Source organism: Fusarium oxysporum, chromosome 5 (assembly GCF_000149955.1).
Source record: "Fusarium oxysporum f. sp. lycopersici 4287 chromosome 5, whole genome shotgun sequence".
NCBI classification, from domain to species: domain Eukaryota; kingdom Fungi; phylum Ascomycota; class Sordariomycetes; order Hypocreales; family Nectriaceae; genus Fusarium; species Fusarium oxysporum.
The window spans coordinates 2,170,145-2,192,843 of record NC_030990.1 but is presented as its reverse complement, the minus strand read 5'-3'; the positions used below and the strand labels follow the sequence as shown (position 1 = coordinate 2,192,843).

The 22,699-nt window shown below is 50.3% G+C and overlaps 6 protein-coding genes across 11 annotated transcripts; 4 read left to right on the top strand and 2 right to left on the bottom strand.

Moving 5' to 3' along the window:
• The first annotated feature begins 1,606 nt into the window (after positions 1-1,606).
• Positions 1,607-7,032, top strand: FOXG_01798 (uncharacterized protein). 2 transcript variants are annotated; one of them, XM_018378821.1, is made up of 4 exons: positions 1,607-1,686; positions 1,744-2,383; positions 2,575-6,418; positions 6,470-7,032. In XM_018378821.1, exons 2-4 carry the CDS (start codon positions 2,182-2,184, stop codon positions 6,507-6,509), a joined length of 4,086 nt encoding a protein of 1,361 aa, XP_018234801.1. In that variant the 5' UTR covers positions 1,607-1,686; positions 1,744-2,181; the 3' UTR covers positions 6,510-7,032. The 2 variants fall into 2 exon arrangements, with proteins under 2 accessions (XP_018234801.1, XP_018234802.1); XM_018378822.1 differs by lacking the exon at positions 1,607-1,686 and having other exon boundaries at positions 1,764-2,032; positions 2,092-2,383.
• A 42-nt stretch (positions 7,033-7,074) lies between these two features.
• On the top strand, positions 7,075-8,868 carry FOXG_01797 (uncharacterized protein). The gene is made up of 2 exons (XM_018378820.1): positions 7,075-7,878; positions 7,934-8,868. Exons 1-2 carry the CDS (start codon positions 7,712-7,714, stop codon positions 8,727-8,729), a joined length of 963 nt encoding a protein of 320 aa, XP_018234800.1. The 5' UTR covers positions 7,075-7,711; the 3' UTR covers positions 8,730-8,868.
• Positions 8,869-9,261: 393 nt separating this feature from the next.
• On the bottom strand, positions 9,262-12,003 carry FOXG_01796 (uncharacterized protein; the record flags this gene model as incomplete). Its single annotated transcript, XM_018378819.1, has 6 exons — positions 9,262-9,533; positions 9,633-10,947; positions 11,082-11,179; positions 11,235-11,569; positions 11,628-11,664; positions 11,997-12,003. The coding sequence occupies 6 exons, from the start codon at positions 12,001-12,003 to the stop codon at positions 9,262-9,264; spliced, it is 2,064 nt and encodes a 687-aa protein (XP_018234799.1).
• Positions 12,004-12,582: 579 nt separating this feature from the next.
• On the top strand, positions 12,583-16,236 carry FOXG_01795 (uncharacterized protein). 3 transcript variants are annotated; one of them, XM_018378818.1, is made up of 6 exons: positions 12,667-13,030; positions 13,097-13,210; positions 13,277-13,293; positions 13,346-13,496; positions 13,550-13,753; positions 13,804-14,310. In XM_018378818.1, exons 1-6 carry the CDS (start codon positions 12,809-12,811, stop codon positions 13,876-13,878), a joined length of 783 nt encoding a protein of 260 aa, XP_018234798.1. In that variant the 5' UTR covers positions 12,667-12,808; the 3' UTR covers positions 13,879-14,310. The 3 variants fall into 3 exon arrangements, with proteins under 3 accessions (XP_018234796.1, XP_018234797.1, XP_018234798.1); XM_018378816.1 differs by having other exon boundaries at positions 12,583-13,030; positions 13,550-16,236; XM_018378817.1 differs by having other exon boundaries at positions 12,583-13,034; positions 13,550-16,236.
• Positions 13,476-17,750, bottom strand: FOXG_01794 (uncharacterized protein). Of its 2 annotated transcripts, none has more exons than XM_018378814.1 (5): positions 17,150-17,750; positions 16,493-17,103; positions 16,350-16,443; positions 16,221-16,303; positions 13,476-16,175 (listed from the first exon to the last, which is right to left on the bottom strand). In XM_018378814.1, the coding sequence occupies exons 1-5, from the start codon at positions 17,483-17,485 to the stop codon at positions 14,264-14,266; spliced, it is 3,036 nt and encodes a 1,011-aa protein (XP_018234794.1). In that variant the 5' UTR covers positions 17,486-17,750; the 3' UTR covers positions 13,476-14,263. The 2 variants fall into 2 exon arrangements, with proteins under 2 accessions (XP_018234794.1, XP_018234795.1); XM_018378815.1 differs by having other exon boundaries at positions 14,088-16,175; positions 16,493-17,098.
• Positions 17,751-18,148: 398 nt separating this feature from the next.
• On the top strand, positions 18,149-22,167 carry FOXG_01793 (uncharacterized protein). 2 transcript variants are annotated; one of them, XM_018378812.1, is made up of 3 exons: positions 18,149-18,363; positions 18,448-21,425; positions 21,486-22,167. In XM_018378812.1, the coding sequence occupies exons 2-3, from the start codon at positions 19,693-19,695 to the stop codon at positions 21,676-21,678; spliced, it is 1,926 nt and encodes a 641-aa protein (XP_018234792.1). In that variant the 5' UTR covers positions 18,149-18,363; positions 18,448-19,692; the 3' UTR covers positions 21,679-22,167. The 2 variants fall into 2 exon arrangements, with proteins under 2 accessions (XP_018234792.1, XP_018234793.1); XM_018378813.1 differs by having other exon boundaries at positions 18,448-22,167.
• The last annotated feature ends 532 nt before the right edge of the window (positions 22,168-22,699 follow it).

Genomic DNA, 22,699 nt, shown 5'->3' with positions numbered 1-22,699 from the left:
AACATGAAGCTGACTGGATCTTCACAGTGCTTGATACGGTACTTCCAGCGATGCAGACAGATCCCAGGAGAAGAATCGGTGGAATGTAGATGAGATCACTTAAGCTCCCAACTCATCAAATTTCGTCAGTGAGACTATGAACTGCCCCTCGATGACGTGAGTTTTGGGATCCCGCCCGTTTTTTGGGCTAATAAATCGTGCAAAGGCCAACCTTAGAAGAGAAACATCCAGTTCCCCTTGTTCCCTCATGTTGGGTAGTGTCAGGAACTGTTCGACTGAATAATTGGTATTTATGATAGCTAAACTTAGTCTATTCCTAACAAATTTTGAAAATTATACTTCTCTCTTGCCCTCCATGTACAATACGGGCCTCAGATAACCCACAACTATCTTCTGACTACGGATAGAGAAAGAATTTTAACTTATAGCTCCCTTTCTCGTTCTTTGGTATGTTTAAGCCAAGGATTCGTTTGTGTGTCCATGGCTTGAAGTAAGGGGTCCCAGGTTCGTCGCCCCTAGCGTAGGCGGATACGGTTAAGCATCACCACATTGGGTAGTCACAGGGGCCTCGTTCGTTTAGGACGCTTTGAAGTGTAACACTGGATGCGTAGAGGATGAAGACGAGTACTCGGTAGTCGGTCTTGGGGTTTTTGTTTAGGGGAGGAGTCTGTTTCGACATTGTTTGACAATAGTAGTGCCAGGGTGTTGAGAATGGTAAAGGTATTGAAACGTAGCGAAGACCTGTCCTCTGCTGAATGAGTTCGTCTCACTTCAACACTGGGGTAACGGCGTCAGCTAGTTAGCCAAAGGCTAGCTATTTCCACTGTCAGTGTCCATAAAATTCTAATTGTTCGTATATCGGCCAGCTCAATTTCAAGACCTCGACTATTTCCATCACAAAGCAAGACTGTCTCACAGCAAGGTAAACATGAACAATGATCCATCGCCCGGTTTTCTTATCAAGTTTCACTCTATTTACTCTGAATGACGCCCTCTCATCCCTCAACGCCACATTCAGAAAGATCGACTCCTTGAATCATGGACCATGTCCAATCTCAAGCTAGGGGGGTGGTGGTACCCTTGTATTTGAACTTTGACCGTCTTTGTGAGCAGGATGCAGGAAGCTCCTGAAAACAAACACAGTAATTTCAAGACTCATATTTCGGTGAACTGAACCTAGCAATGTGTTCTTGACATATCCGATTAAGGATAGAGACTGAAAGGAGTCGACAGTTTCAGTTGAACGAGTTGTCCAGACTCTGCAGCCATTATCCATGGCACTTAGGAGATAGCATCCCCGCTATTAGCGGAGTCAGCCGGCGTCAGTGCGAGCTTCAGGTGCTAGGGGCTCTACCAGGCCCGGCTAGAGGCCACTAGAGGTGCGTTAGAGCAGCGGACAACCCCATCTTTAGGCGTCTAAGGATAATCCCCCGGTCCAGCTGTCTGGATGCTAAAGCTGTGATCCAATGGCCCCAGATATTCATTTGCGCTCGTGAGGGTAGTAAAGGCCAGCCAAAGCGGTACGAGAAATACAGCAGCGGTAGCTTTCGATTATTGCATCTATTACTTTCCATTTTAGAACTGCTAATGGAGACAAGGAGCCAGAGAGGGAAGGTACATCAGGCTCTTACCAGCTGCGCAAGACATACGTAAATTTAGGTCAGAAGTACAGTCCAAACTTATCTGGTACGTAGCCGTATCCCACCTCACGCTCTCCACTGAAGCTAAACCATCTCTATCTAGGTACCTACCTATCCACCCATCACCTTCTTCGCATCCATCCCTCCTCTTCTTCTTCTCCTCCAACTCACTCTCGTCTCTCTTCCTGTCGCCAGGAGTTGGAATTTGTTCCATCCATCCAGGCTTTCACTTCTTGTCGTCTCACCATCTGCCTCTTCATCGCCGCCTTTCCAAATCACGTTCCTTGGCTCAGCGCAAGCTCGTCTACCCTCCTTTTGGGCAAACATTGTCCCGCCGTGCCATCGCCTATCGCCATCGCAATTCGCCTCATCCATTGCCCGTTTCCCAACAGGTTCGCCTATCCTCACCCAACCGCCCATCTTCGGCCATTACAACGCTTCTCGATATCAGATCCAACTAGCTGTATCGTGATCAATCACCTTCGCCGAACATCGACGTGCTATATCTACAATCCAAGTGCTCTTGACTCAACTGCCCAACATGGAGCAGCAGCAACAGCAACCCCCGCAGCAGCCGCAGCAACAGCAGCCGCAGCAGCAGCAGTCTTCTCAACAGCAAGCTTCCCAGCAGCAGCCTCAGGTTGGCGGCGTCCCTGGGCCTGCTGGACGTAGACTTCACATTGCCCATCGCCGAAGCCCTTCTGAGCTGACGCCACTGATGAGCATGTTTGCTAACCCTGGAAGTAAGTTCATGAGGCCTCAACTGTCCTGTTTTCAACACTTTATATATGCATCATCCTGTACCTTCACTCTGTCATCTTGCCCCTTTTAAGCAGCAACTGTTCCATACGTTTCTAAGCCATCATCTATGATGCCCCTGCCATGGCCATGGGAGTTCATTATGCAGCAGTGTACTAACTGATCTATCTTATAGTGGAGCAGCTTGCCATTCAGCAGCAGATCGAACTGTTGCAGCAACAGCAGCAGCAGATTCAAGCTACGCATCAGCAATATGTCAATATGGGAATGGTGCCTCCTGGACAGCCCCTCGGTCCTGGTGGTGCGTTCAATCCTTTGCAGCCAATGCCCAATATGTCGCAAGCTGCTTTCCAGTTCCCCAACCAAGTACCTCAGCAGAACATGGCTCCTCCCACCCAGCCACTCTCACATCGCCGTAATCAGTCGGCACTTCCTAACATGGGCATGGGGCCTCCTCCTGCGCCCTCGTCTGGTGCTTCTGGATCCGGCTTTGGCAACTTTGAAGCCCCTCAAGCCCAGGGCCGAGAGAATACTGGAGGCCGAGGCGGCCGTGGTGGAGGTGCTGGTGGTGGTCATCAAAGAAGACACTCTCTAGCCCTCGCCGACGCCAAGAAGGCCGCCGAGATTGCCCAACAGAAGCGAACAACCACCGGCTTCTCCTTCCCTGCCTCTCCTGCCCCGGACGAGGAGAACAAGCCCGCTTCCCAGTCCACCCTCGAAGTTCCTGTTGCTCAGGGCTCGACCCGCGGTGGACGTGGCGGTCATGGCCGCAGTCAGAGCATGGCGGTTAATGGCCGAGGCGGCGGCCGTGGTGGTTTGAATGCTGAAAGCAATGAATTCCAACGCCGCGGAAGCGGCCATGCCCGTACCGGATCTCGCAACTTCGAAGGTAACTGGCGTACTCAAGGACAGGGCCAAGAACAGTCTGGCAATGCCGGACAGAGCCAAGGCTTCCAGCCTGGTCACCGACCTCGCGGATCTATGAACCAGTCCGTCTCTGGAATTGGAGGCTTTCAGTATAACCCCAATCAACCTCAGGTTATGCAGCTCCCCAACCAGATGATGATGCCCCAAATGTATGGGCAGCAGCTCAATCCCATGCAGCTGAACCAGCTACAGGCTTTGCAAGCCGCTCAAATGAATGGCCAGCCTTTTATGGGTCTCCAGGGCTCCCAGCATGCTGGTCAGCTTGGTGGTCAGCAGCAGCAACAACAGCGAAAGACCCTTTTTACCCCCTATCTTCCTCAGGCCTCCCTCCCCGCTCTTTTGGCTGATGGGCAGCTCGTGTCCGGTATCCTCCGTGTCAACAAGAAGAACCGTAGTGATGCTTATGTTACCACTCAGGATGGTCTGCTTGATGCTGATATCTTCATTTGTGGTAGCAAGGACCGAAACCGTGCTCTCGAAGGTGATCTCGTCGCTATCGAGCTTCTGGATGTTGACGAAGTTTGGGGCCAGAAGCGCGAGAAAGAAGAGAAGAAGAAACGCAAGGACATTACCGATACTCGATCCGGATCTACTAACCAAGGTAATCAGAACTCTGGCAATAACAACGATGGGAACGCTCCCGAGGGCGGAATTCGTCGTCGTGGCAGTCTCCGTCAGCGCCCCACTCAAAAGAAGAACGATGATGTGGAAGTTGAGGGCCAGAGTCTCCTCCTTGTTGAAGAGGAGGAAATCAACGATGAACAGAAGCCCCTGTACGCTGGCCACGTTGTTGCTGTTGTTGAGCGTGTTGCCGGTCAAATGTTTTCTGGTACTCTTGGCCTACTCCGCCCTAGCAGCCAAGCTACCAAGGAGAAGCAGGAGGCCGAGAGGGCTGCTCGTGAAGGTAACAACTCGCGCCACCCCGAGCCTCGCCAACAGGAGAAGCCCAAGATTGTTTGGTTCAAGCCCACAGACAAGCGTGTGCCACTTATTGCCATCCCCACCGAGCAGGCACCCCGCGACTTTGTTGAGAAGCACCAAGACTACGCGGATCGAATTTTTGTGGCTTGCATAAAGCGCTGGCCCATTACCTCCCTCCACCCCTTTGGAACTCTGGTTGAGCAGCTTGGACGCATGGGTGATCTTAAGGTTGAAACCGATGCTCTTCTTCGCGACAACAACTTCGCTTCAGATGAGTTCTCTGACGCCGTGCTCCGCAGCGTTGGCCTGCAAGACTGGTCGCTTGATAAGGAAGACGAGGCAGCCCTCGCCGAACGTCGTAACTACCGCGAAGAGAATGTTTTCACGATCGACTACAATGGAGGAGCTGAGCTCGGCAATGCCGTGCATGTCAAGTCTCGTCCTGATGGCAAGATTGAGATCGGTATCCACGTAGCTGACATCGCACACTTTGTTAAGCCCAACTCTTTGGTGGATCGCGAGGCTAAGAAGCGAGGCACCTCCGTTCAGCTCAAGAATCGCTTCTGCGCCCTGTTGCCGCCCAAGCTGTCGGCTGAAGTTTGCTCTCTGACCCCCGAACAGGACCGTCTCGCTGTGTCCGTGGTATTCAATGTGAACCCCCACACTGGCTCTGTCGCCGAAGGTGATGCATGGATTGGCCGCTCGATCATCAAGAGCGCCGGCAAGGTTTCCCTTGACGACATTGATGATGCTCTAACAAACCCCTCGGAATACAAGAACCCGGCTGTTCCTGTCAATACGATACAGATTCTCAACGCTGTGTCGCAGAAGTTCCGAGAAGCTCGTCTCGGCGCCGGTGGCGAACCCATTGCACCTCTTAGACTGCTCCAGCAACTCGACGACGAGAACGACCCGGTCCAGGACAACCTCTTCGACTCGACGCAGGCTCTTGAGCTTGTGGAAGAACTGATTCACAAAGCTAACGCTCATGTGGCACAACGTCTTGTTGAGGGGCTCCCTGAGAAGGCCTTCCTTCGTCGCCAGTCTGCTCCCAACCCCCGCCGACTCCAGACTTTCGTGGAGCGCATGACAGCGTTGGGTTATGATATCGACTCATCCGGCAGCGGTGCCCTTCAAAACAGCCTCTTCAAGGTTGATGACCCAGATCTGCGAAAGGGTATGGAGACTCTTGTCGTCAAGTCTATGCAGAGGGCCAAGTACTTCATTTCAGGTAAGACTGGCAAGCAGCTGTGGCCCCACTATGCTCTCAACCTGCCTCTTTACACTCATTTCACCAACCCGACCCGGCGCTACGCCGATATTATTGTCCATCGTCAACTCGAGGCTGTTCTCTCTGAGGGCAAGATTGAGTTTACTGAGGATCTGGAGAACCTCGTCAAGACCGCCGAGTCTTGTAATACTAAGAAGGATTCTGCTCAGAATGCCCAGGAGCAGAGTGTCCACATCGAGTCTTGCCGAACGATGGATAAGAAGCGCCAAGAGGCCAACGGTGACCTCATTGCTGAGGGTATCGTCTTGTGTGTATACGAGTCTGCGTTTGACGTTCTCATCCCTGAGTGGGGATTCGAGAAGCGAGTTCACTGTGACCAGCTACCTCTGAAGAAGGCCGAGTTCCGAAAGGAGAAGCGGGTTCTTGAGCTTTACTGGGAGAAGGGCGTTCCCAGTTCGGCGTTCGTGCCTGAGGATGAGCGACCCAAGGCTGCCGCATCCATCCGACACTCAAATGCCCTAGCAGCTCAGCGCCAGGCTGAGGAGGCTGAACGTGTCCGAAAGGAGCGCGAGGAAGCTACTCGCAAGCAAACCGATACCGGTACCATCTCAACTGATGACGTTGATGCTCTTTTCGACGATGACGACGATAACACATCCGACGTGACTGAGGCCATGGCCGGAGCCTCGCTGGCTGAGCGCCCTACTCAGAGCGTCCCCGGCTCCCCTGCTCGCTCCTCATCCAACGCCGGCAACCTGCATCGCACTCGTTCCGATTCCAAGGTCCCTGTGGCGGAGGCTGTCGAGACTCGCCTCACCAACAAGGAGAAGTACCTCAGCTTCTTCTCGCTTCGCGAGGAGGGTGGTGACTACATCCAGGATGTGACAGAGATGACGAGGGTACCGGTGATCCTGAAGACGGATCTCACCAAGAGCCCACCGTAAGTCAACTTTTGTTTAGAGAAGAAGTATCGTGCTAACCGAGAGACCAGTTGCCTGACCATCCGATCTCTGAACCCTTATGCTCTGTGAAAGGACAAACAAAAGTTAGCTGACGATTGTAATGGGGACAATGTAGTGTGTAGTTTTTAAACCGGGCTACTTGGTCGAGGAAGAAGGTATATCTATGTTTGCGTGAGGAGCATTGCCAGACGGAGAAGATTGCCAGAAGGAGTCGGACTTTTAGGTAGTGGTATTGAACAGCGGAAGTAATCTCATCTTCTCTCAAGCAGTATATGATCGCCTTTTTGTTATTGTGCTGTTTGCCTTATTTTTTAAAAGGACTTCCATCTGTTTCTAGGAAAACGACAAGACCTTGTACTCGACTACGTAGGTATGTAGAATTTCTGGGAGTGCTTTGCAAGGCAATCGTCAATTAATTCAGCTATCAGGCGAAGGCGGTTTCATTGTTTTGCCGACCATCTCAATTACCGGCAAGCCTTTGTTTTGTTCTGATTCTCGGTTAGCCCAGCAATGGCGCAAAAGAGCCTAGATTACAGTTATCAGATTCAAACTATTAACTCTACTTTAGCCTTTTGGCTTCTTTTGCAGGGTTGATATGTATCAGAAGTGTTTCGGCCAATGACCGGACCGAGCAATGCTTATAATGGACCAAATAAGGCAGTGAGGGGATTTCGGGATCTCAGGACAGTGTTTCATCATCATCCTCGGGCCACCTACAGCGTTACATTGTAGATACACTACATGTGCGCTGCCATATCTCGGGACGGTTTCATGGCTCGCGTTTGACGTCTCAGATCTTCAGATGGCAAACTCCGGATAGTCGAGCTCAGTCAGCGGAAACGTTTGAAGGGGAAGCTTGTTAAACACGGCTATCTGGCGTTCCTGGACGTCGTCCTCTCTTGGCATCAGTGGTGAGGCATGCTTAACACCCCTGTGATATCACGGATGCTGTGCCAGCCGAACAAGTCAAGATGATGATCCCGGCGTTGAGAATTAGAATATTAAGGCGGTGGTATCCACGTTGTTCTAGTTTTGTTTTCTCGATCTGACTTTACTTGACTTATAAAGACAGTTTTGTCCTTTCGTTTACACTCGCTCGTTCAATAAGCGCTGGCCTGCTTTTGATACCCTAATTCCTATTACATTCGATTCGATTCTTCAATTGAGATCAATCTCATTGTTTAATATCTTTTTTTTCCTCTTTCTTCTAAAACTTATTTCTATTACTCTCCTTGCTGGCTGGTCCGACACGTTCCTTTCGATTATACAACATGGCATCTCTCAAGACTATTCTCTTCGGCCTCTTTGCCACCACGGCTTTGGCGATGCCTTCTGGCCCTAGATTTTCCAAGAGACAACTTCAGTATCACGATTTGTCCAAGCGCCAGAATGCTGCTGCTGCTGCTGCTGGCCTCAGTGACTTAGATATCCTCCAATTGTAAGTCTTGACAGCATAGCCCTGCCACACCAAACAACTAAACTAACACGCTCAGCGCCTTGACACTGGAGCATCTTGAGGATACCTTTTACCGCGAGGCTTTTCTAACCCTCTCCGACGAAGCCTTCGCCCCTCTCGGCCTCTCAACACAAACCCTTGACGACATCAAGGCCATTGGCAAAACCGAGGCTGCTCACGTAGTCCTCCTTCAGTCTGCCCTCGCAGGTAATGGCATCACACCTGTCCAAGAGTGCAAATACGACTTCAAAGGCGCAACAGCCGACCCAGCTGCCATGGTTGCAACAGCTGCTATTCTCGAGAGTGTTGGTGTCTCGGCCTACCTGGGTGCAGCGCCACTGCTCTCTGACCCTGCTATCCTCGGCACTGCTGGCGCAATTCTTACTGTTGAAGCACGACATCAGACCGCCATCAGGATATTTTCTCAGGCAAAGGCAGTTCCTCAACCTCTCGATACCGCCCTTGGACCCCGGGCAGTTTTCTCACTCGCCGCACCCTTCATCACGGAATGCCCTGAGGGTTCTAACCTCAAGATCGAAGCGTTCCCAACTCTCGCTATGGCAGAGGGCCAGGACGTCAAGGCTGTAGCCATTGGAACTAAAGTGAAGCTTGCTTCCGAGGCTGCCGCTGGAGCCACGCACTGTGGTTTTACTTCTGGAGGTCAGCTTCCTGGTGGAACCAAATTCACTACGTTCACTGAGGGAGAGGGCTGCGAAGTTCCCCAAGGAGCTGCGGGCGTTGTCTACGTGACCTTGACCAGTGCTGGACCTTTGGAGGGCGTTTTGTCAGATGACATTACTGTGGCTGGGCCTATGGTACTGACCCTTTCTTAAGGGAGCTGTCGAGAGGCGTTGGTGGTGGTATGGTAATGATATCTTATGTCCAATGTAGACTGGAGAGCTACTCCGCTCATATCAATATAATCGCTAGTCACTTACAAGACCCTAAAGAAGCCACCAGATGTGTAGTCTGACTTTTTTCTTTCTTTTTTTCTTTTCGTGTTGAATTGTGTGTGAAAGCAGTTTTCCTGACTGGATATAGTACGCATGTTGGATATCACCAACCTGGCTATATCTACTAGGATCTTAAATGCTTCGTCCAACGACCTCTGGAGCCGCCTGGCTGGGGACGTGTTGCCATGCACTCCAGCACCACCTCCTCACTTGACATCAACCCATCCCCACAAGTCCTGCTGGCAACTCCTCCGACACGTCTGCTAATGTGATAACTTTTATGTCCCTGACTTTTTATGCCGCCCGCGCCAACGCCGCTAAGTCTGCAAGACGGTTTGTGACCAAATGGGTCACGCTCAAAGACCACTAATGTAACATTTGCCATATATATGCCTCAAGCCTCGGCCATGCTCTAGAAAGGTCGCGCCTCGAGGTATGCCTGAGCCTTGGTCCATGCATCCTTATCTTCCGCCCGTAGCTCGTCCGTACCCAGCATTTTAACGCCCTTAACGAGTGCATCGATAAAGTCACGCACAACACGGAAGTCCTTAGTTAGTGACTCGGCATATGGCACGAATGTCTTAGGGAACTCTTCCAGCCGCTGTAAGCGAGCCTCCTGGTCCCCTCCAGCTTCATCGTCATCGAAGAAGGTCCGCACAGCAATGCCGAGGCCGATATCGGGCTCTTGATGGAAAGGTAGCCTGTTCAAGTGTTAGTGGTGTCTAATGAAGGACGGGGAAGAACCATACCGTCGACTGATTTCCAATTGATCATCCCTTTCACGCTTCGACTGTCCATACAAGAACATCGAAGCCACAATCGCCTCAACCAGATCTCGATCAGCTTCTCTCACTGCTGATGCCAAGGACCAGAAGCTGAGCAGGTTTTTGTTAAGCGGACCGGTGTATCCATAAACCTGGTGCCGAAGCTTCAACAAGGAAGCGCACTCGCTGATCAGCACAAGAGTTGCCTTTTCTTCATAAGAACCTTTCCGGGGCAGGCCAGCTTGGCCTTCAGTGTGCTTCCCTGTCAAAAGTCCGTTTCGGATGAGTTCAAATGCAACCAGGGCTGCTTCTGGCAGACCAGTCACCTCAGGATGGTTCTCCTTGGCGTCCTGGAGAATCAGAAGAGTATTGGCCAAGGCATTTCCCCACGGTGTAAGTTTGTGCTCATCGTTGGCGTATCCTCTCAGGTGGAGGAATCGCCAGATGGCCACCGAAGTCACCATATCTGTGCTGTCGATTCCCTTTATGGGCCTCTCCTTGGGGAATGTCTTAGCCACAAAGTCGGAGTTAACAAGTGACAAAACTTCCAGCGACACGGGGCCCGCGAAATCATCAGGGAAGAATGCACGAAGATCCTCATCCTTGACACTCCAGCTGGCAACCCTCTGGGAGGGAGGAGGGTTGACAGAGCGGTGGTTGATCGTGTAAGAATATTTGGGGTCAAACCAGACGCGAACTTTGATATTTTTGTGCTGGATACCTCGGTGAAGTCTGGGGATCAACAGAGAAAGGGCCTGCTCTTTAATGGGCACTATTCTGTCAGTGATGAGCTTTTTGTATTCGTCCGAGGCAACCCCGTCCAAGGTTGGCTGAATGAGAACTTGACCGTGGGTGATGTTGCCCAGTAGACGGGGCCCAATCAAGCCGGTGTTGAGATAATGGAATAGTTCAGCTGGCAACTGGAGGCCGAGGTATTCATGGTTGTCACTGGTCAAGTGCTCATAGTCGTTCACACGGATTTCGCCACTCTCAGCGATGTAAACGAAGTGGTGGACAACCATTCTTGCCTTGCGATACTTGTCGAGCCAACCAGAGTCCTTGCTTTGGAGTATATCGTTGAAGCTGGCGCAAGCAGTTGCGACACTGTTTTCTGCAGTCCTCAGCAAGTTGGCGGCAGTCGAAATATTGTAGTCCGAGTATATAGAGCTTTCCAGAAGAGCAGGGAATGGAGGCAGGAACGATGTACCGGCCATGAGAAACGAGTCAATGAACCTTGGCTCACTTGCAGTGGGTGTGAGACTGCGCATAACCTTTTTCTTCGAAATAGCAGAAACGGTCTTGGCTTCCCAATCGAATGCCCGAATGACAGAATCCTTGACAGGGTATAGAAGAAGTTCCTGAGAGCCCCATTACACCCGAGCATTGGTCTGAGTCGATCATCTCGAAATAGGCGAGCTATTACTATCAGAATGAGAGTGACAAGTCGTAAAGTTCATAAGATACGCACCTGGGCGCACGCAGTGTAGGGCGCAACCAAGAAGTGAAGTCCACGGTTCTTCAGAACCGTTTGAAGCAACGGGTAAAGATTTTGAATGCGAAAGGCACCTATCATGACCTCACGTTAGGTCGATTCCGAAATTGAGAGCCAATGTTCACCAACCTGGGCTAGTACCGAAGGTCGTCACCGCCTCCTCAGCGGCCCCCTGAGAGTACAAGTTCCAGGCCTCATCTGTCTTCTTGTTGGCCTTGAGGCCACGATCCAGAGTGATGTCATCCTGGCCGGTTACGGGCTGGCCATCGAAAACGAAGAAAGGGACAATCTCGGACTTTGCCCAGAGATCGAGGTTCTGGTTTATATGTGCTTCGACCCCAGTAAGGCCACCGAGAGCTGACAACAGAGGTTCATGGGCAGGAGGGGTTTCGAGAAGCTGGCTCAGGTAATAGGTTGCATCAACAGCGATGGCGCATCCTTCGAGCTCGGAGATGTCGTGGGTGCTATATTGCTTTCTGTTAGCGCGAATATGTTTGCGAGAGTAAGTCGCATGGCACATACGAAACCTGGTCATTAATCCAGGAATCCTCAACAAGGACTGATTTGAGAGTTAGCACAAGCTACAAAAACTAAACTGTGAGGATATCGCAGAAGTAAAGCGACGGAGAATAGTTATTCATCGTGGTGTGATCTTCTTTACGATGAGCAGCTGTTGGGGTGACCAATCTACGAAGCCAAGACTGCAATTGACTTTGCACATGGCCTGGAAGCTTCCCCATGAACGATTGAGCTCGCACAAGCTGCGTCAATCACACTGGGAAGCTTTTGGTTGCTGCAGCATATATTGCAAGCTATACAATTCCATGCTGAACCCTGAACCAGACTGACTCTGGGCCAAGCCTGCTCCTAAGCGCACAGGGTGAGACTCACATGGCATCTCGAAAGACTCGCAGCAACTCGGGAGCCCGTGCTATAGTTCCAGTACTGGAGATCGGCGAATGAGGATATTTTGCGGCAAGGTATCGTCGGCCGATCGAAGAGTGAGGAGTAGAAATCGCAGGTGTTGGTGGCAAGGCGTTGATGTTGACAGGATATGGCGGGGTTGAAAGGAGGACCGCCAAGTGAGTTAAGGTGCTGGCTTGGGATTGAATGGCGCAGCCGGTGAAGAGAGAAGGCACCAGGCGGGCCGTCGGAGGGGTCGTGATGATGACAGCGAGAGACCGGCGTAGGGCGGAGGGAGAAGGAGAGAAAAAGGAGGATTTTGCTATGATTTTCGTGGGGAAAATGAAGGTTTGGAGAAGGTATCTTCAGCTTCAAACGGACAGCTGGTGGAAGACGTGACAGGAAAGTTTGGCGAGTTACAGTGGCAGGGACGTACCTAAACGGTACCTGCCTACCATGCCACACGACCACCAAATGAAGCGACCTACGGGCGGGACGGGACATTCTAACCGCTACCATCCATTGCCAACCAGGGGAAAGAGCAGCCCTCATGAGTGTGGCTAGTGGGAGTAAGGTCTGACCACTGATGTGGCTGTGCAGAGCCGAACTCGCCCGAGATACTTACATAGGTACACTCAGTTACCATTACGAATGAGGATGGTGGGGGATATGACGCTTTTGTAACAGATAAGGAATCAGAACCTCTAATTGTTCGCTACTTAAAATCCCATCTGACCGGAAAACAAGGCCGTCGCTTGTATCTCAGCTTCCATCCCTACTGTCTATTACGAAGTGTAACCATGAACTATCCTATGAGAGACAAAGCTGCTCACTTCAGACGGCCTCTGGGACAAGACCAGAACACGGCCAACATACCAATCATTGACATTTCTGCTCCTGATGCCGACCAAAAAGAAGTTGCTAAACAGCTTGTCGACGCTGCTGAAGAGCATGGTTTCATTTACATCCGCAACCTGGGCCATGACATTCAAGCTAAGGACATCGATGGGGCGTTTGATCTTGTGAGTAAGAGAAGCAGATCCATTTAAATTGATCGGGAATTCAGGTGGCTGAGAATATCGATACAGGTCAGAAAGTCATTCGAATGCCCTTTGGAAGAGAAGCAAAGGTGCACGATCCAGACCAACAACCGTGGGTGGTCTGGCATGCACTCTGAAACACTGGATCCTAAACATCAAAAGGTACATTTGCCTCGTTCTTCCAATAGAGTACTTTATCGAAATAAAGGGCTAATTCTGTTAACTTAGGTCGGGGACTTCAAAGAGTGAGCAGCTTTCGAGGCATTCCGTGATATGTCACTAAAATAGCAATGACAGAGCCTTCAACTTTGGCGAGTTCGCAGATGGGAAAGCTCAACAGCCTCTCCCATCTGACCTGGTTCCCGATGAGCCTCAGATAAGTGCTTTTGCTAACTCCTGTCATGACCTCTGCCAGAAGCTTCTCTACCTGCTTGGCCTAGGTCTCGGTGTAAGTCGCTTCAAAAATAATCAGCCTTAAGCATTATCTTATTATACAACCAGGTCGACGATTTCTTCTCCTCTGCTCACAACACAGAAAAAGGCGCTTCGAGCTCTATCCTTCGGTTTCTACGTTATCCACCCCCCGAGTCTACTGCACACTCCGAAGATGACATTCGTGCTGGAGCTCATTCAGATTACGGTTCTATCACTCTCCTCTTCCGTCTAAAGGGACAAGCAGGACTCGAAGTTCTCAGAAAGGATAACGTTTGGGCACCTGTTCCCGTCTGTCCTGCTGGCACTGAAGAAGACCCTAGCCCGCCCATTCTCATCAACATCGGCGACCTGTTGTCATACTGGACGAACGGGCTCTTCCGCAGCACTTTACATAGAGTTGTGTTCCCCTCAGAAGGCAGTTCCGGGGTGCAAGGGGAGACAAGCAATGGACCAAGATATTCAATCGCGTACTTCTGTCATCCTGTCGGGGCCGCACCTCTTGAGCCTGTCCCTAGCGAAAGAGTAAAGAACTTCACGCCCTCCGAGGGAGTGTCCAGCGAGAACCCTTATGCTACAAGAAAGGTCATGACAGCTGATGAGCACCTATTTCTGAGACTCAAGGAGAGTTACGGCGATCTTTATGAAAAGAAATCATAGCTACATCACACATAGACAGGACAGCACAGCTATTTTATTGATATGGTGATTCGGCATGCATGAGCTAATGTGGTCTACCGGGTGTGTTTTGATCCCAGATCTCTCATCACTGGGTGCCTGGTTTCAGATAGTGTGAAGCTTCCAACGCATGCGCCAGTCAGAGAACCCATGAAAGTACTTCTCTTCGATAGACTCGTCTTCTTGTGTCGTGAGATAGGACAAAAAGCGCCAGTCGTGAATTTCGATGTGCGTGCCCTTGTTGAAAAGAGTGTCCTTACGAAGCTCCTTGAACTTTTCCGCTAGGTGCTTGAACACAAGTTTGTTGTCGCTATCGCACACAACATAAGCCTTTGAAGGAATAGTGATTTTCCCTTTCTGTCTGGCCTCCTTCTCGGCTTTGAGCCATGTGTCGATGTCAGTGACAGGGGCGTCAACACCATGCTGAGCGAGAAGTTTTTTTGCTTCTTTCATGGCGAGAAGGCCTGGCAAAAAGAGTACAACTGCGTTTGCAAGCATGCAGTCTTCGCCAGCATAGACACATTTCCTTTTCAATGCCGTTGTTACTTTGGTTGTTGACGGTTTCAGGCGCTCGGGGTTGGTCTCTGTCTGAAGCTCGCCAGTGCCTGGATTGATGATGGACTTTACGACTTCAGCGTTGATCCCATCGGAGTTGCTGGATTCATCAAAGAAGCTCTCGCTCGGAGAGGAAGGACAGCATGGTGCGCAAGAAGACTTGACGGGCTGAGGTCGCGGGTTGTTGTCCCTGGCGGCGAGAGGTGCGCGTGGTTGTGAAGCAATATCAATGTGTGGGTAGTCGTTTTGGCTTATCGATGTTTCACTGCTACTCTTCAAGCGTTTATGCTGCGAAGTTGGTCCAGTGGAGGGCAGGCCACGTTTGTGTTTGGCGCACAATTTCGTTGGTGACGATGGTTCAGTCCGCAAAGATGTTGTCGCTGTTATGGAAGGCAAATCCAAAGATGGGGCCCTGTGGACTCTTTCCCGTCGGCCGCGGCAAGGGCTGACTCGAACTGGTGATTTTGTAGCCAAGGGCGACTTCGGAGACCATGTAGAGGTGGTATTTTGTGTTGATTTGCGAGGCGACGGTGTTGGCATAGTAGTCACTGTCAACTGGCTCGCAGCGTCAACAGCAATACCGCGAGGGTCAGCTGCTTCGAGTTTTGCAATCCACTGTAGATTCTCCTGGCTATCTTCTAATTTGCCGGCAGTCGTAGCCTCCTTCGCCAGCGCCTGCAACTGCTCGAAAGATATGGTGTCAGTGAATTCCCGGTCAAAGTGAACTTTCGTCACCGAAGGAAATCTGAGACTCCAGAAGCCAGTGTTTCCCACTCGGTCAAAGCTGAAGCATTTCAAATCAAATACCAATGGTTTAGTGAATATGAACGTCGGCGGTGAACCTTGTTCAACCCCAGGAGCCAGTTTGAGAGCCAGTGCCCCATTGTCGTCGGGAGAAACAGGCTCCGGGTTCGAATAAATGACAACTTCTCTCAAGATAGTTTCGTTCAGCTCTACAACATTGACGATGGTGAATTCTGGCTTAGCGCCCCAGCTTTTGACTGCTTCTCTGTTGTCCAGGCAGCCAATGTAGAAATGAGTCCACTTGAGCCCTGGAATTCGGTAACTCAAGGCTTTTGTCGAGTCATATCTGGCACCGACAACCGAAAAGTCGCCAACATCTCCAAAATTGCCAATGTATTCCTTTTTGAGCTTGATGCAGCAGCTCGAAAACCTTCGCCTCTGGTCTGTAAAGTCGAAATATGGCTCATCTGGTTTCAAAACAAGGCCTTCTTTCCAAGCCAAAATAGCCATGGCAAAAGCTTTACGAAGAGTTGAGGCTCCCAGAGGCTGTCCAAAATCAATGACTTGGCGCGGAACGAGGCCCGCCCATCCTTTACGGCAACAAACGAGGTTGGAGAGGATCTTGAATCTCTCTGAATGCCTCAAATTGATCAGAGACTGATCTTCCAAAAGCATAACGTCGTAATAAATTATCATGAGGTGTTCCTGGGGCCCAGGCCTACGAGTTTAGTAACACATGGTGAAGAAAGCACGGAAAACTTACAAGGAGTCTAGCTCTGTGTTCACAAACCTTCTTCTTCGTGATACATGCTTCCTAATCCGGTGAAACGGAAGTATCTTCTCCTGCTGTTCTATGTTAAAACGAGCTAAGAAGGTGACCGAAGATACCTACAGAATCGTCATATACAACCAATTCCCCTTCCAATATGCACGCTTTCTTGACTCGGGTGTCGGGCTGTCCAATTTTGAGTGATTCTTGTATGATCCTGTCCAAGGGGTCAGTTCGTATATGCGTATCGTATCATTTGTACTGGCCCGTGAAGTGCAACTCTATCTTCTGTGCTATCTTTGCCGCTCTTCGAGAATATCTGTATGCATTTATCCCCTTTGCTTGGGTCGACGTGGATCTGACAGTATTCGCCATCAATCTTTTCCTCCACACTCATGCGCCCATGGCCCATGTCTAGACAATGCTTAATGCTACGTCCCTTGACCCAAGGTTGTCGTCCAATTTTGACACCCAGTTGAGGTTTGACTGTGCCCATGATCTGTTCGCGTGGTGTTTTGCGCCCAGCATTTGGAAGAAGCCTTCCTCGTATTGCTTGAAGGGAAGTGATCGCAGTAGCAAAATCATCCTGTATCTTCACAACGCAGGGCAAAATAGGATCACACAGTCGATATATGAGGTGCGGGTCTATAACGAGCGGCTGGTAGCTTTTCAAAATAAGCCGCGTGAACCATTTTGCCTCTGTTGCACTCAACCTTCTGTAGAGGCTCTCAAGATCAGTCCTGTTGCTTGGAGTCAGGCTAGCCTGTGAGGCACGAATCGAGGGGGAGCTCCATTTTATTTTAGCCGCGAGAGAATGAAGAAGTTGGTCAATTTCTTCAACTGTAACAAGGTTTTTATGATCGTAGCTAGGGCTTGGCTGATACGCGATTAGCTGGCAGCTTCCAAGCCCCGGGTATACTTACTGTGACTGTGAGGATGCGAAAAACACAGTCTGCCAAATCGACACCAGACCCTGGCTGGCGGTACTGAGCTAACTCCTTAATCCTTGACGAGCCAAGTAGATATGCACGGCCAATGATTCTCTCCAGGCTGGCAGATTGAATACAGTAAACTCGATCGGTCCTTTTTTCAGGAAGAAGTGTCGATAACAGCGCCGGGAGGTTCGTATCGTGAGCATCTACGTAGTTGCGATGGCGAGTGAACCACTTTGTGACAGTGTTCGAGCAACTCTTCTTATCAAGAGAAAGAAGGAAGGATTGCTCGAGTAATTCACAGACCAAAGAGAATGGAAGCGGCATGCCTAGTATACCAAAAAGATGTCGTTGTACGAGAACAAAGAACAGCTCGTGACTTAGATTTCGCAACTCGGATGAACGGATGGAGGTGGTTCAATTGTTCATACTAAAGTGGAGAGAACAGGCAGCACAGTCAACGCATGAAAGCAAAAGATGCCATTCTCACGAGCTTCCAACAAGAGGGAGTGGCAGTGCCTGAGGTTGTTGGCGATAATGAGTGAGATAATTTACTTGTCAGCCAGTGCTGGGAACCTGCCCTGAATGGAGTGGACGCGAAGTTGACGCGAAAGTCACATGATGCTTTGATTGAGAGTTCTCCAGAAACATCGATCACCTAAACATGCACCGTACCAGTTATTATCTCAGGTAGGTTCCTCGGCGCTGTAAAATGGGTTTTATATGACGAGAAGAAGAATATAAAATTTTGAATGCTTCCTGAGGTTCCAAATGTCGCTTGCGTCCTGTACCAGGATGTTCAAAGCTGAGCTATAAGACCATCCTCTTCAGGCACTATCATTATTATTATTAGAAAGTCTAGAAGTCTGGAATGGAAGGATGGCCCAAAAGAGCAATAGTCAATTAGATATGCAAGTCAGCTTACGAGTGCAATTATTACGAACCTACTAGTCATTACGTGCAGCATAGGCGACGGTGCAGAATTGTGCTCAACTCTCCTCGATCTGCAATTTTAATGCAAGGTCCGCTGCAGGCGCAAAGACAAAAAGGGCAAAGACCCCTGACCCTGGATGACAGGGTCACGGGAACGAATTCTCTATCGTCGTGACAAACGTCGACCCGTCAGCCAGGTCAGTCAGTCCATGATGCTTCAGTACCAAGCAGCCAATGATGGCAAAGAGATATCAGAACTTTGTTTGACAAAGGTAATTACGGGCAGCGCAGACGCTCGTTTGTCGTCCTCTTGGAACCCTTGCCTAACAAGAAATGATCTAACGCACAAGCTGCAGTAGTAGCCTGTCGAGCTGGAAGTGCTCTTGACAACGGATCAGAGGAGAGGGTATCAACGGGGCGGTCTGATGAATCGAGCATCGAAAAAGTTGAAACCAAGAAGTTGAGATGGCCGACCTTGTGAGTCAAACTGGGGATGTGGTCCACTTCCCACAAGGCGTTGGGCTCGCTCGATGGATGGCGCAAAACGGGGCAGCGACAGCTGGTTGTCGGGGTCAGGTGGTGCGATTGTCACAACCTGTAAGTGAGACCTGCGGGTTGGGCCGTAAGTGCAAGATTTTGGGTCAGTTCGCATGGCACTGGCATGGCATGGTGTTTTGATGGATGCGGAGGATCCATTTGATTGATTTATGAGCCTCCCTCCATAACTACCTATGTAAACAAACATGCCCCAATTTCCAACACACGAGACCCTGCTGCAGTAACATCTACAATTCATGTCCAATACTTTACCTTGCCTGGCCTTAACCCATGATCGAGTTCACGCGTCCCGAGTATTACACGCATTATATCCTCAATTACAGGACCACTCGCCTACTGAGACGTACGGATACTTGTTCGCGGCTCCAGTTACCTTGACAGGGCTGCCGTCGAGTTAGCCATTCTCCCGGAATTGCGTATCAACAACATCCTGTTTCCTTTGCTTTTTCGACATTCCATATTTGCATCCCGTAAACGCCTGTTCGGGAATATTCGCTCATTACAATCTCGGTCGTTTTCTTGCCGTCAACCCTCTTTTTCATCATTATTCTTTCCTCTTATATCATCTTTGTTCTATCTCATACAGTCTCACTTTGTCGACGACAATTGATTCACTCAACGGCTCCTTATCGTCCGCCCCATCCGCTTAACGTCATCTTGTCCCTTACTGGGATTCGTCAATTTGTTCGCGTCTGGCCCCCGGCAAGCCTCATCGTCCCTGGCTTCCTAATTCGAGAAGTTCCTGCGTCCTCCCCAGCGTCCAATGGTGTTCCACTGCTCCTATTCTCCTGACAACCGCCCCCCGCCTGGTTCAACGCCCGCCCAGCTGTGCTAAGGAGCCCAGTCAACGTCTATCCAAGTTAGGGGATCTAGGGGCATGCTACCGAACGCCTGCAGGGCTCTATTTACGACGACGACCACTGAGCAATTGGTGGACACTCCGCCAAAATCCACCCCGGCTGGCGCCATACCCCATGCGAAACTTGATACACCACTAAGCCACCCACAATCCACCTTGGACTCGCCTCTCTCTCCTTATTCTGATGACTGGCTTTCTCTTTCAAATCTGCGTTGTCCATCGTTGCTCGTTCGCTCTCTTCGATGATCACCGCCATCTGACACAGTTACACCATAGAGCGCTCACTACCAGAGCCGCTGTTGCTGCTGTAGCCGCTGCTAGATTGCGGCGCCTCAGAGCCCGAAGAGCTCCAGCCACTCATTTCCATTCTCAGTTACATTTCAATTTGCATAAACGCCGAAGAGTGCTCGGCCTCCGTTCCCTACTTTTCAATAAGTCGAATCCCTACGAGTTAATAGGCATGGCCTCGCAACAACAAGCTATCCGTCGACGCTACTCAGTTGCCGACCGTCTGCCAGCGGATTTAGTTCTTCCCACCACTCCATCCAACTCAAATTTTGAGACAGCCCCTAGTTCGACCATTTCTGCTACTGCTTCTCCCACTGTCGGTGTCGCTGCCTCTGTCAACCCCAGGTACGCTCCTGTTCGTGACCTGGCTCAGGGGTCCAACCCGAGACACCTGAATTCCTCCTCACACAACCGCCACGGCAGCATGACTTCAACAGCAGCAATGCCTTCCCGACCGGCTTCAAAGGACGAGAGCGTTCCTTTCAGACGTGGCCACGCTCGTGCCAAATCTAGTGTATCCAGCATGAACCGCCAGGTCAATCGACTCTCTTTGACGCTTCCAATTGCACCACCTACAAGCGACCCTTCCCGACCAACACCGACTTCTGCTTCCATGTCATCAGTCCCCCCAACACCAATCGAATCTGGCATTGCCACTCCTGCTGACGCAAATGAGTTTATCATCGCAATTGCTGCTCAGGAGAGACGTGTGCTCGAATTGCGTGAGGAATTGTCGCGTGCCGAGGCAGATCTAACGTTGCTCAAGAAGAAATGGACCGCACAAGAGAAGAAGGGCGACACCATCCCTCTTGAGGCATTTCGTAGTCCCATTTTGTCTTCAGAAGATGATGCTGCATCTATCCGGCGAAGTGTCGACTCAGATCGCAGGAAATTGTTACAGCAGACTCAGAACCCAGCGACTCCCAACCGAAGAAGGGTCCTCCGTGGCGGGCATACAAGAACCCTATCTCTGCTATCGCCGGCGAAACCAGACGCAGGATTCTCATTATACCAGGATCGTGATCACGAGCACGAGCAAGTGAAATTACCTTCGATAGAGCGCAGGACCGCTCAATTAACAAACCCTCATTTATCTAAGCGTGCCTCGTGGCAGCCACGCACACAACAAAACGGCCCGGTTGTTCCACAGATTGTCGAGGACTTTAAGCTGGGCCTCAGGGCTTTTGTCGAGGACATACGCCAGATTACAGTCGGGGATGAGCCTATCAATGGCCAGCCCATTCGTTCCAACAGTGTCAACGAACGTGGCGAAGCCAATCGAAACCAGGATACCATACGACCGAATCGTCCGCTACGGCCCAAAGTGAGCACAGTATTTGAACCACCTCACAACAACTCGGATACAACTGAGACCAAATCCTCGACCTCGACAAGCACAGCATCGAAAAGGCCCGAACTGCCTGCTCGGAGCAAAACAAAGTCCAAGAACAAGTCTTTCTCTTGGCAGCCTCTTGGGTTTGATTCGATGGATGATAACGACTGGTCTAATTGGGAATCTCCGGCCTCATCTTCCAAGACGTCTCGCTGGAGTGGATCTACTATTGGCAGCGGTGGACTGGACGATATGTCTGCTACTTCAGATGAGGGAGAACCTGCGGACTCACCCTCGTAAGTCACTTGGCATTGGAATTGAGATGAATTGTAAGTGAAGATGCTAACCTGGCATAGTAAGAAGAACTCAACCGGCTACGAAACCCCTTTGCTCTCTCCCAAGCTAGAAGAGCTTCTACCCAATATCGTCAACCAGTTCTCGCCCAGTAACATCAAACGCACCGCGACAACCCTGATGGATGAGTGGGAGAAGTCCCTGACGGACCCCAACTATCCTCATCAGACACAAAACAAGGAAAACACCGCTTAGACAATCTTTGCCCCGACTTTTCGCAGCGCATCTACGTTATGTTGAACATACTTTTGAAGCGATTTGCACACATTTCTTTACATAAAAATGGCAAGGCGTACACAGTTTCGGTATCACAGACCGGTATTTGATGACGAAGAAAGAAAAAGAGGCTCGGCTGCCCCTGATGGAGTTTGCAAGTAATGGATCCCATTTCGTTGCGCGTTGTTGGCACACTTGGAAGGACTTGTTTGAATCTCATACTGCGAGAGTTATTTTGCTATTTCTGTTGGTTGTATCTCTTCTTGTATGGCTTGTGTGTCGGTTATTTGGACGTATCGTCTGAGAATCTGTGCACATGCAATTTGGGTTTTTGGTGTTATTTAGGATTATGATAGTGAGACGACCCTCATGAGTGACGACTAGGGAACCGTCACATTCTAAGTCAATTCGTAGTTTATTAAATCTTTGAAACATTGCTCATCCTTCCATGACTTAAACGACAGGCAACATTCTCACTTTAAGAGCTTCTGACTCGCCCGCTAGCACATTCTCACTGTTCTTTAAAGATTTAGCAAGGCATTCGTGTCTTAGATTTATCGAGTCTCGGCTAGTACGCAGATCTACCGCCGGACTCGTCTTTAAGAACTCGATCTATTGTTCGTTGCTGGGGCAGCCAGGAGTGGAGATAGGTTCGATCTTGGACATGGGGACGACGCAGCTCAAAACGGTGGAGATTATCCGCAGTGTGAGTGATCCTGCAGTAGCAGGGCGTAAACATGAAGTTACAGAGAGCTCGTCGGGCAACGGACTTAATAAGGTCGGAGCACAGTGAGCACACGGTCAAATAAGCAGTCCGATGTTTTGCAGTTTTGCAGTCGTGATTATAATAACCAACGGAGTTCGGAAAACTTGGCTGGAGCAATGCAAGTTCTCGTTCCGAGCTTGGCTAATAGCATTACTCTGTCGATTTATTTTTGGCAAAAGTATATTTTCAGGGCAACTGATAGAAATACTTAAGCACCATTCATCGGAGATTTTG

What these genes read in the sequence shown, in the direction of transcription:
- FOXG_01795 (XM_018378816.1), top strand. Translation starts at nt 12,809, where the DNA reads ATGAACTATCCTATGAGAGACAAAGCTGCTCACTTCAGACGGCCTCTG. An exon ending in TCGATGGGGCGTTTGATCTT is followed by an intron (nt 13,031 to 13,096) that starts GTGAGTAAGAGA and finishes ATATCGATACAG; the next exon opens with GTCAGAAAGTCATTCGAATG. An exon ending in TGCTTGGCCTAGGTCTCGGT is followed by an intron (nt 13,497 to 13,549) that starts GTAAGTCGCTTC and finishes TTATACAACCAG; the next exon opens with GTCGACGATTTCTTCTCCTC.
- FOXG_01798 (XM_018378821.1), top strand. Translation starts at nt 2,182, where the DNA reads ATGGAGCAGCAGCAACAGCAACCCCCGCAGCAGCCGCAGCAACAGCAG. An exon ending in CATGTTTGCTAACCCTGGAA is followed by an intron (nt 2,384 to 2,574) that starts GTAAGTTCATGA and finishes TCTATCTTATAG; the next exon opens with TGGAGCAGCTTGCCATTCAG. An exon ending in GATCTCACCAAGAGCCCACC is followed by an intron (nt 6,419 to 6,469) that starts GTAAGTCAACTT and finishes CCGAGAGACCAG; the next exon opens with TTGCCTGACCATCCGATCTC.
- FOXG_01793 (XM_018378812.1), top strand. Translation starts at nt 19,693, where the DNA reads ATGACTGGCTTTCTCTTTCAAATCTGCGTTGTCCATCGTTGCTCGTTC. An exon ending in GAACCTGCGGACTCACCCTC is followed by an intron (nt 21,426 to 21,485) that starts GTAAGTCACTTG and finishes AACCTGGCATAG; the next exon opens with TAAGAAGAACTCAACCGGCT.
- FOXG_01797 (XM_018378820.1), top strand. Translation starts at nt 7,712, where the DNA reads ATGGCATCTCTCAAGACTATTCTCTTCGGCCTCTTTGCCACCACGGCT. An exon ending in GACTTAGATATCCTCCAATT is followed by an intron (nt 7,879 to 7,933) that starts GTAAGTCTTGAC and finishes TAACACGCTCAG; the next exon opens with CGCCTTGACACTGGAGCATC.
- FOXG_01794 (XM_018378814.1), bottom strand. Translation starts at nt 17,485, where the DNA reads ATGCCGCTTCCATTCTCTTTGGTCTGTGAATTACTCGAGCAATCCTTC. An exon ending in TTCGCATCCTCACAGTCACA is followed by an intron (nt 17,104 to 17,149) that starts GTAAGTATACCC and finishes ATCGCGTATCAG; the next exon opens with CCAAGCCCTAGCTACGATCA. An exon ending in TGGTTGTATATGACGATTCT is followed by an intron (nt 16,304 to 16,349) that starts GTAGGTATCTTC and finishes AACATAGAACAG; the next exon opens with CAGGAGAAGATACTTCCGTT.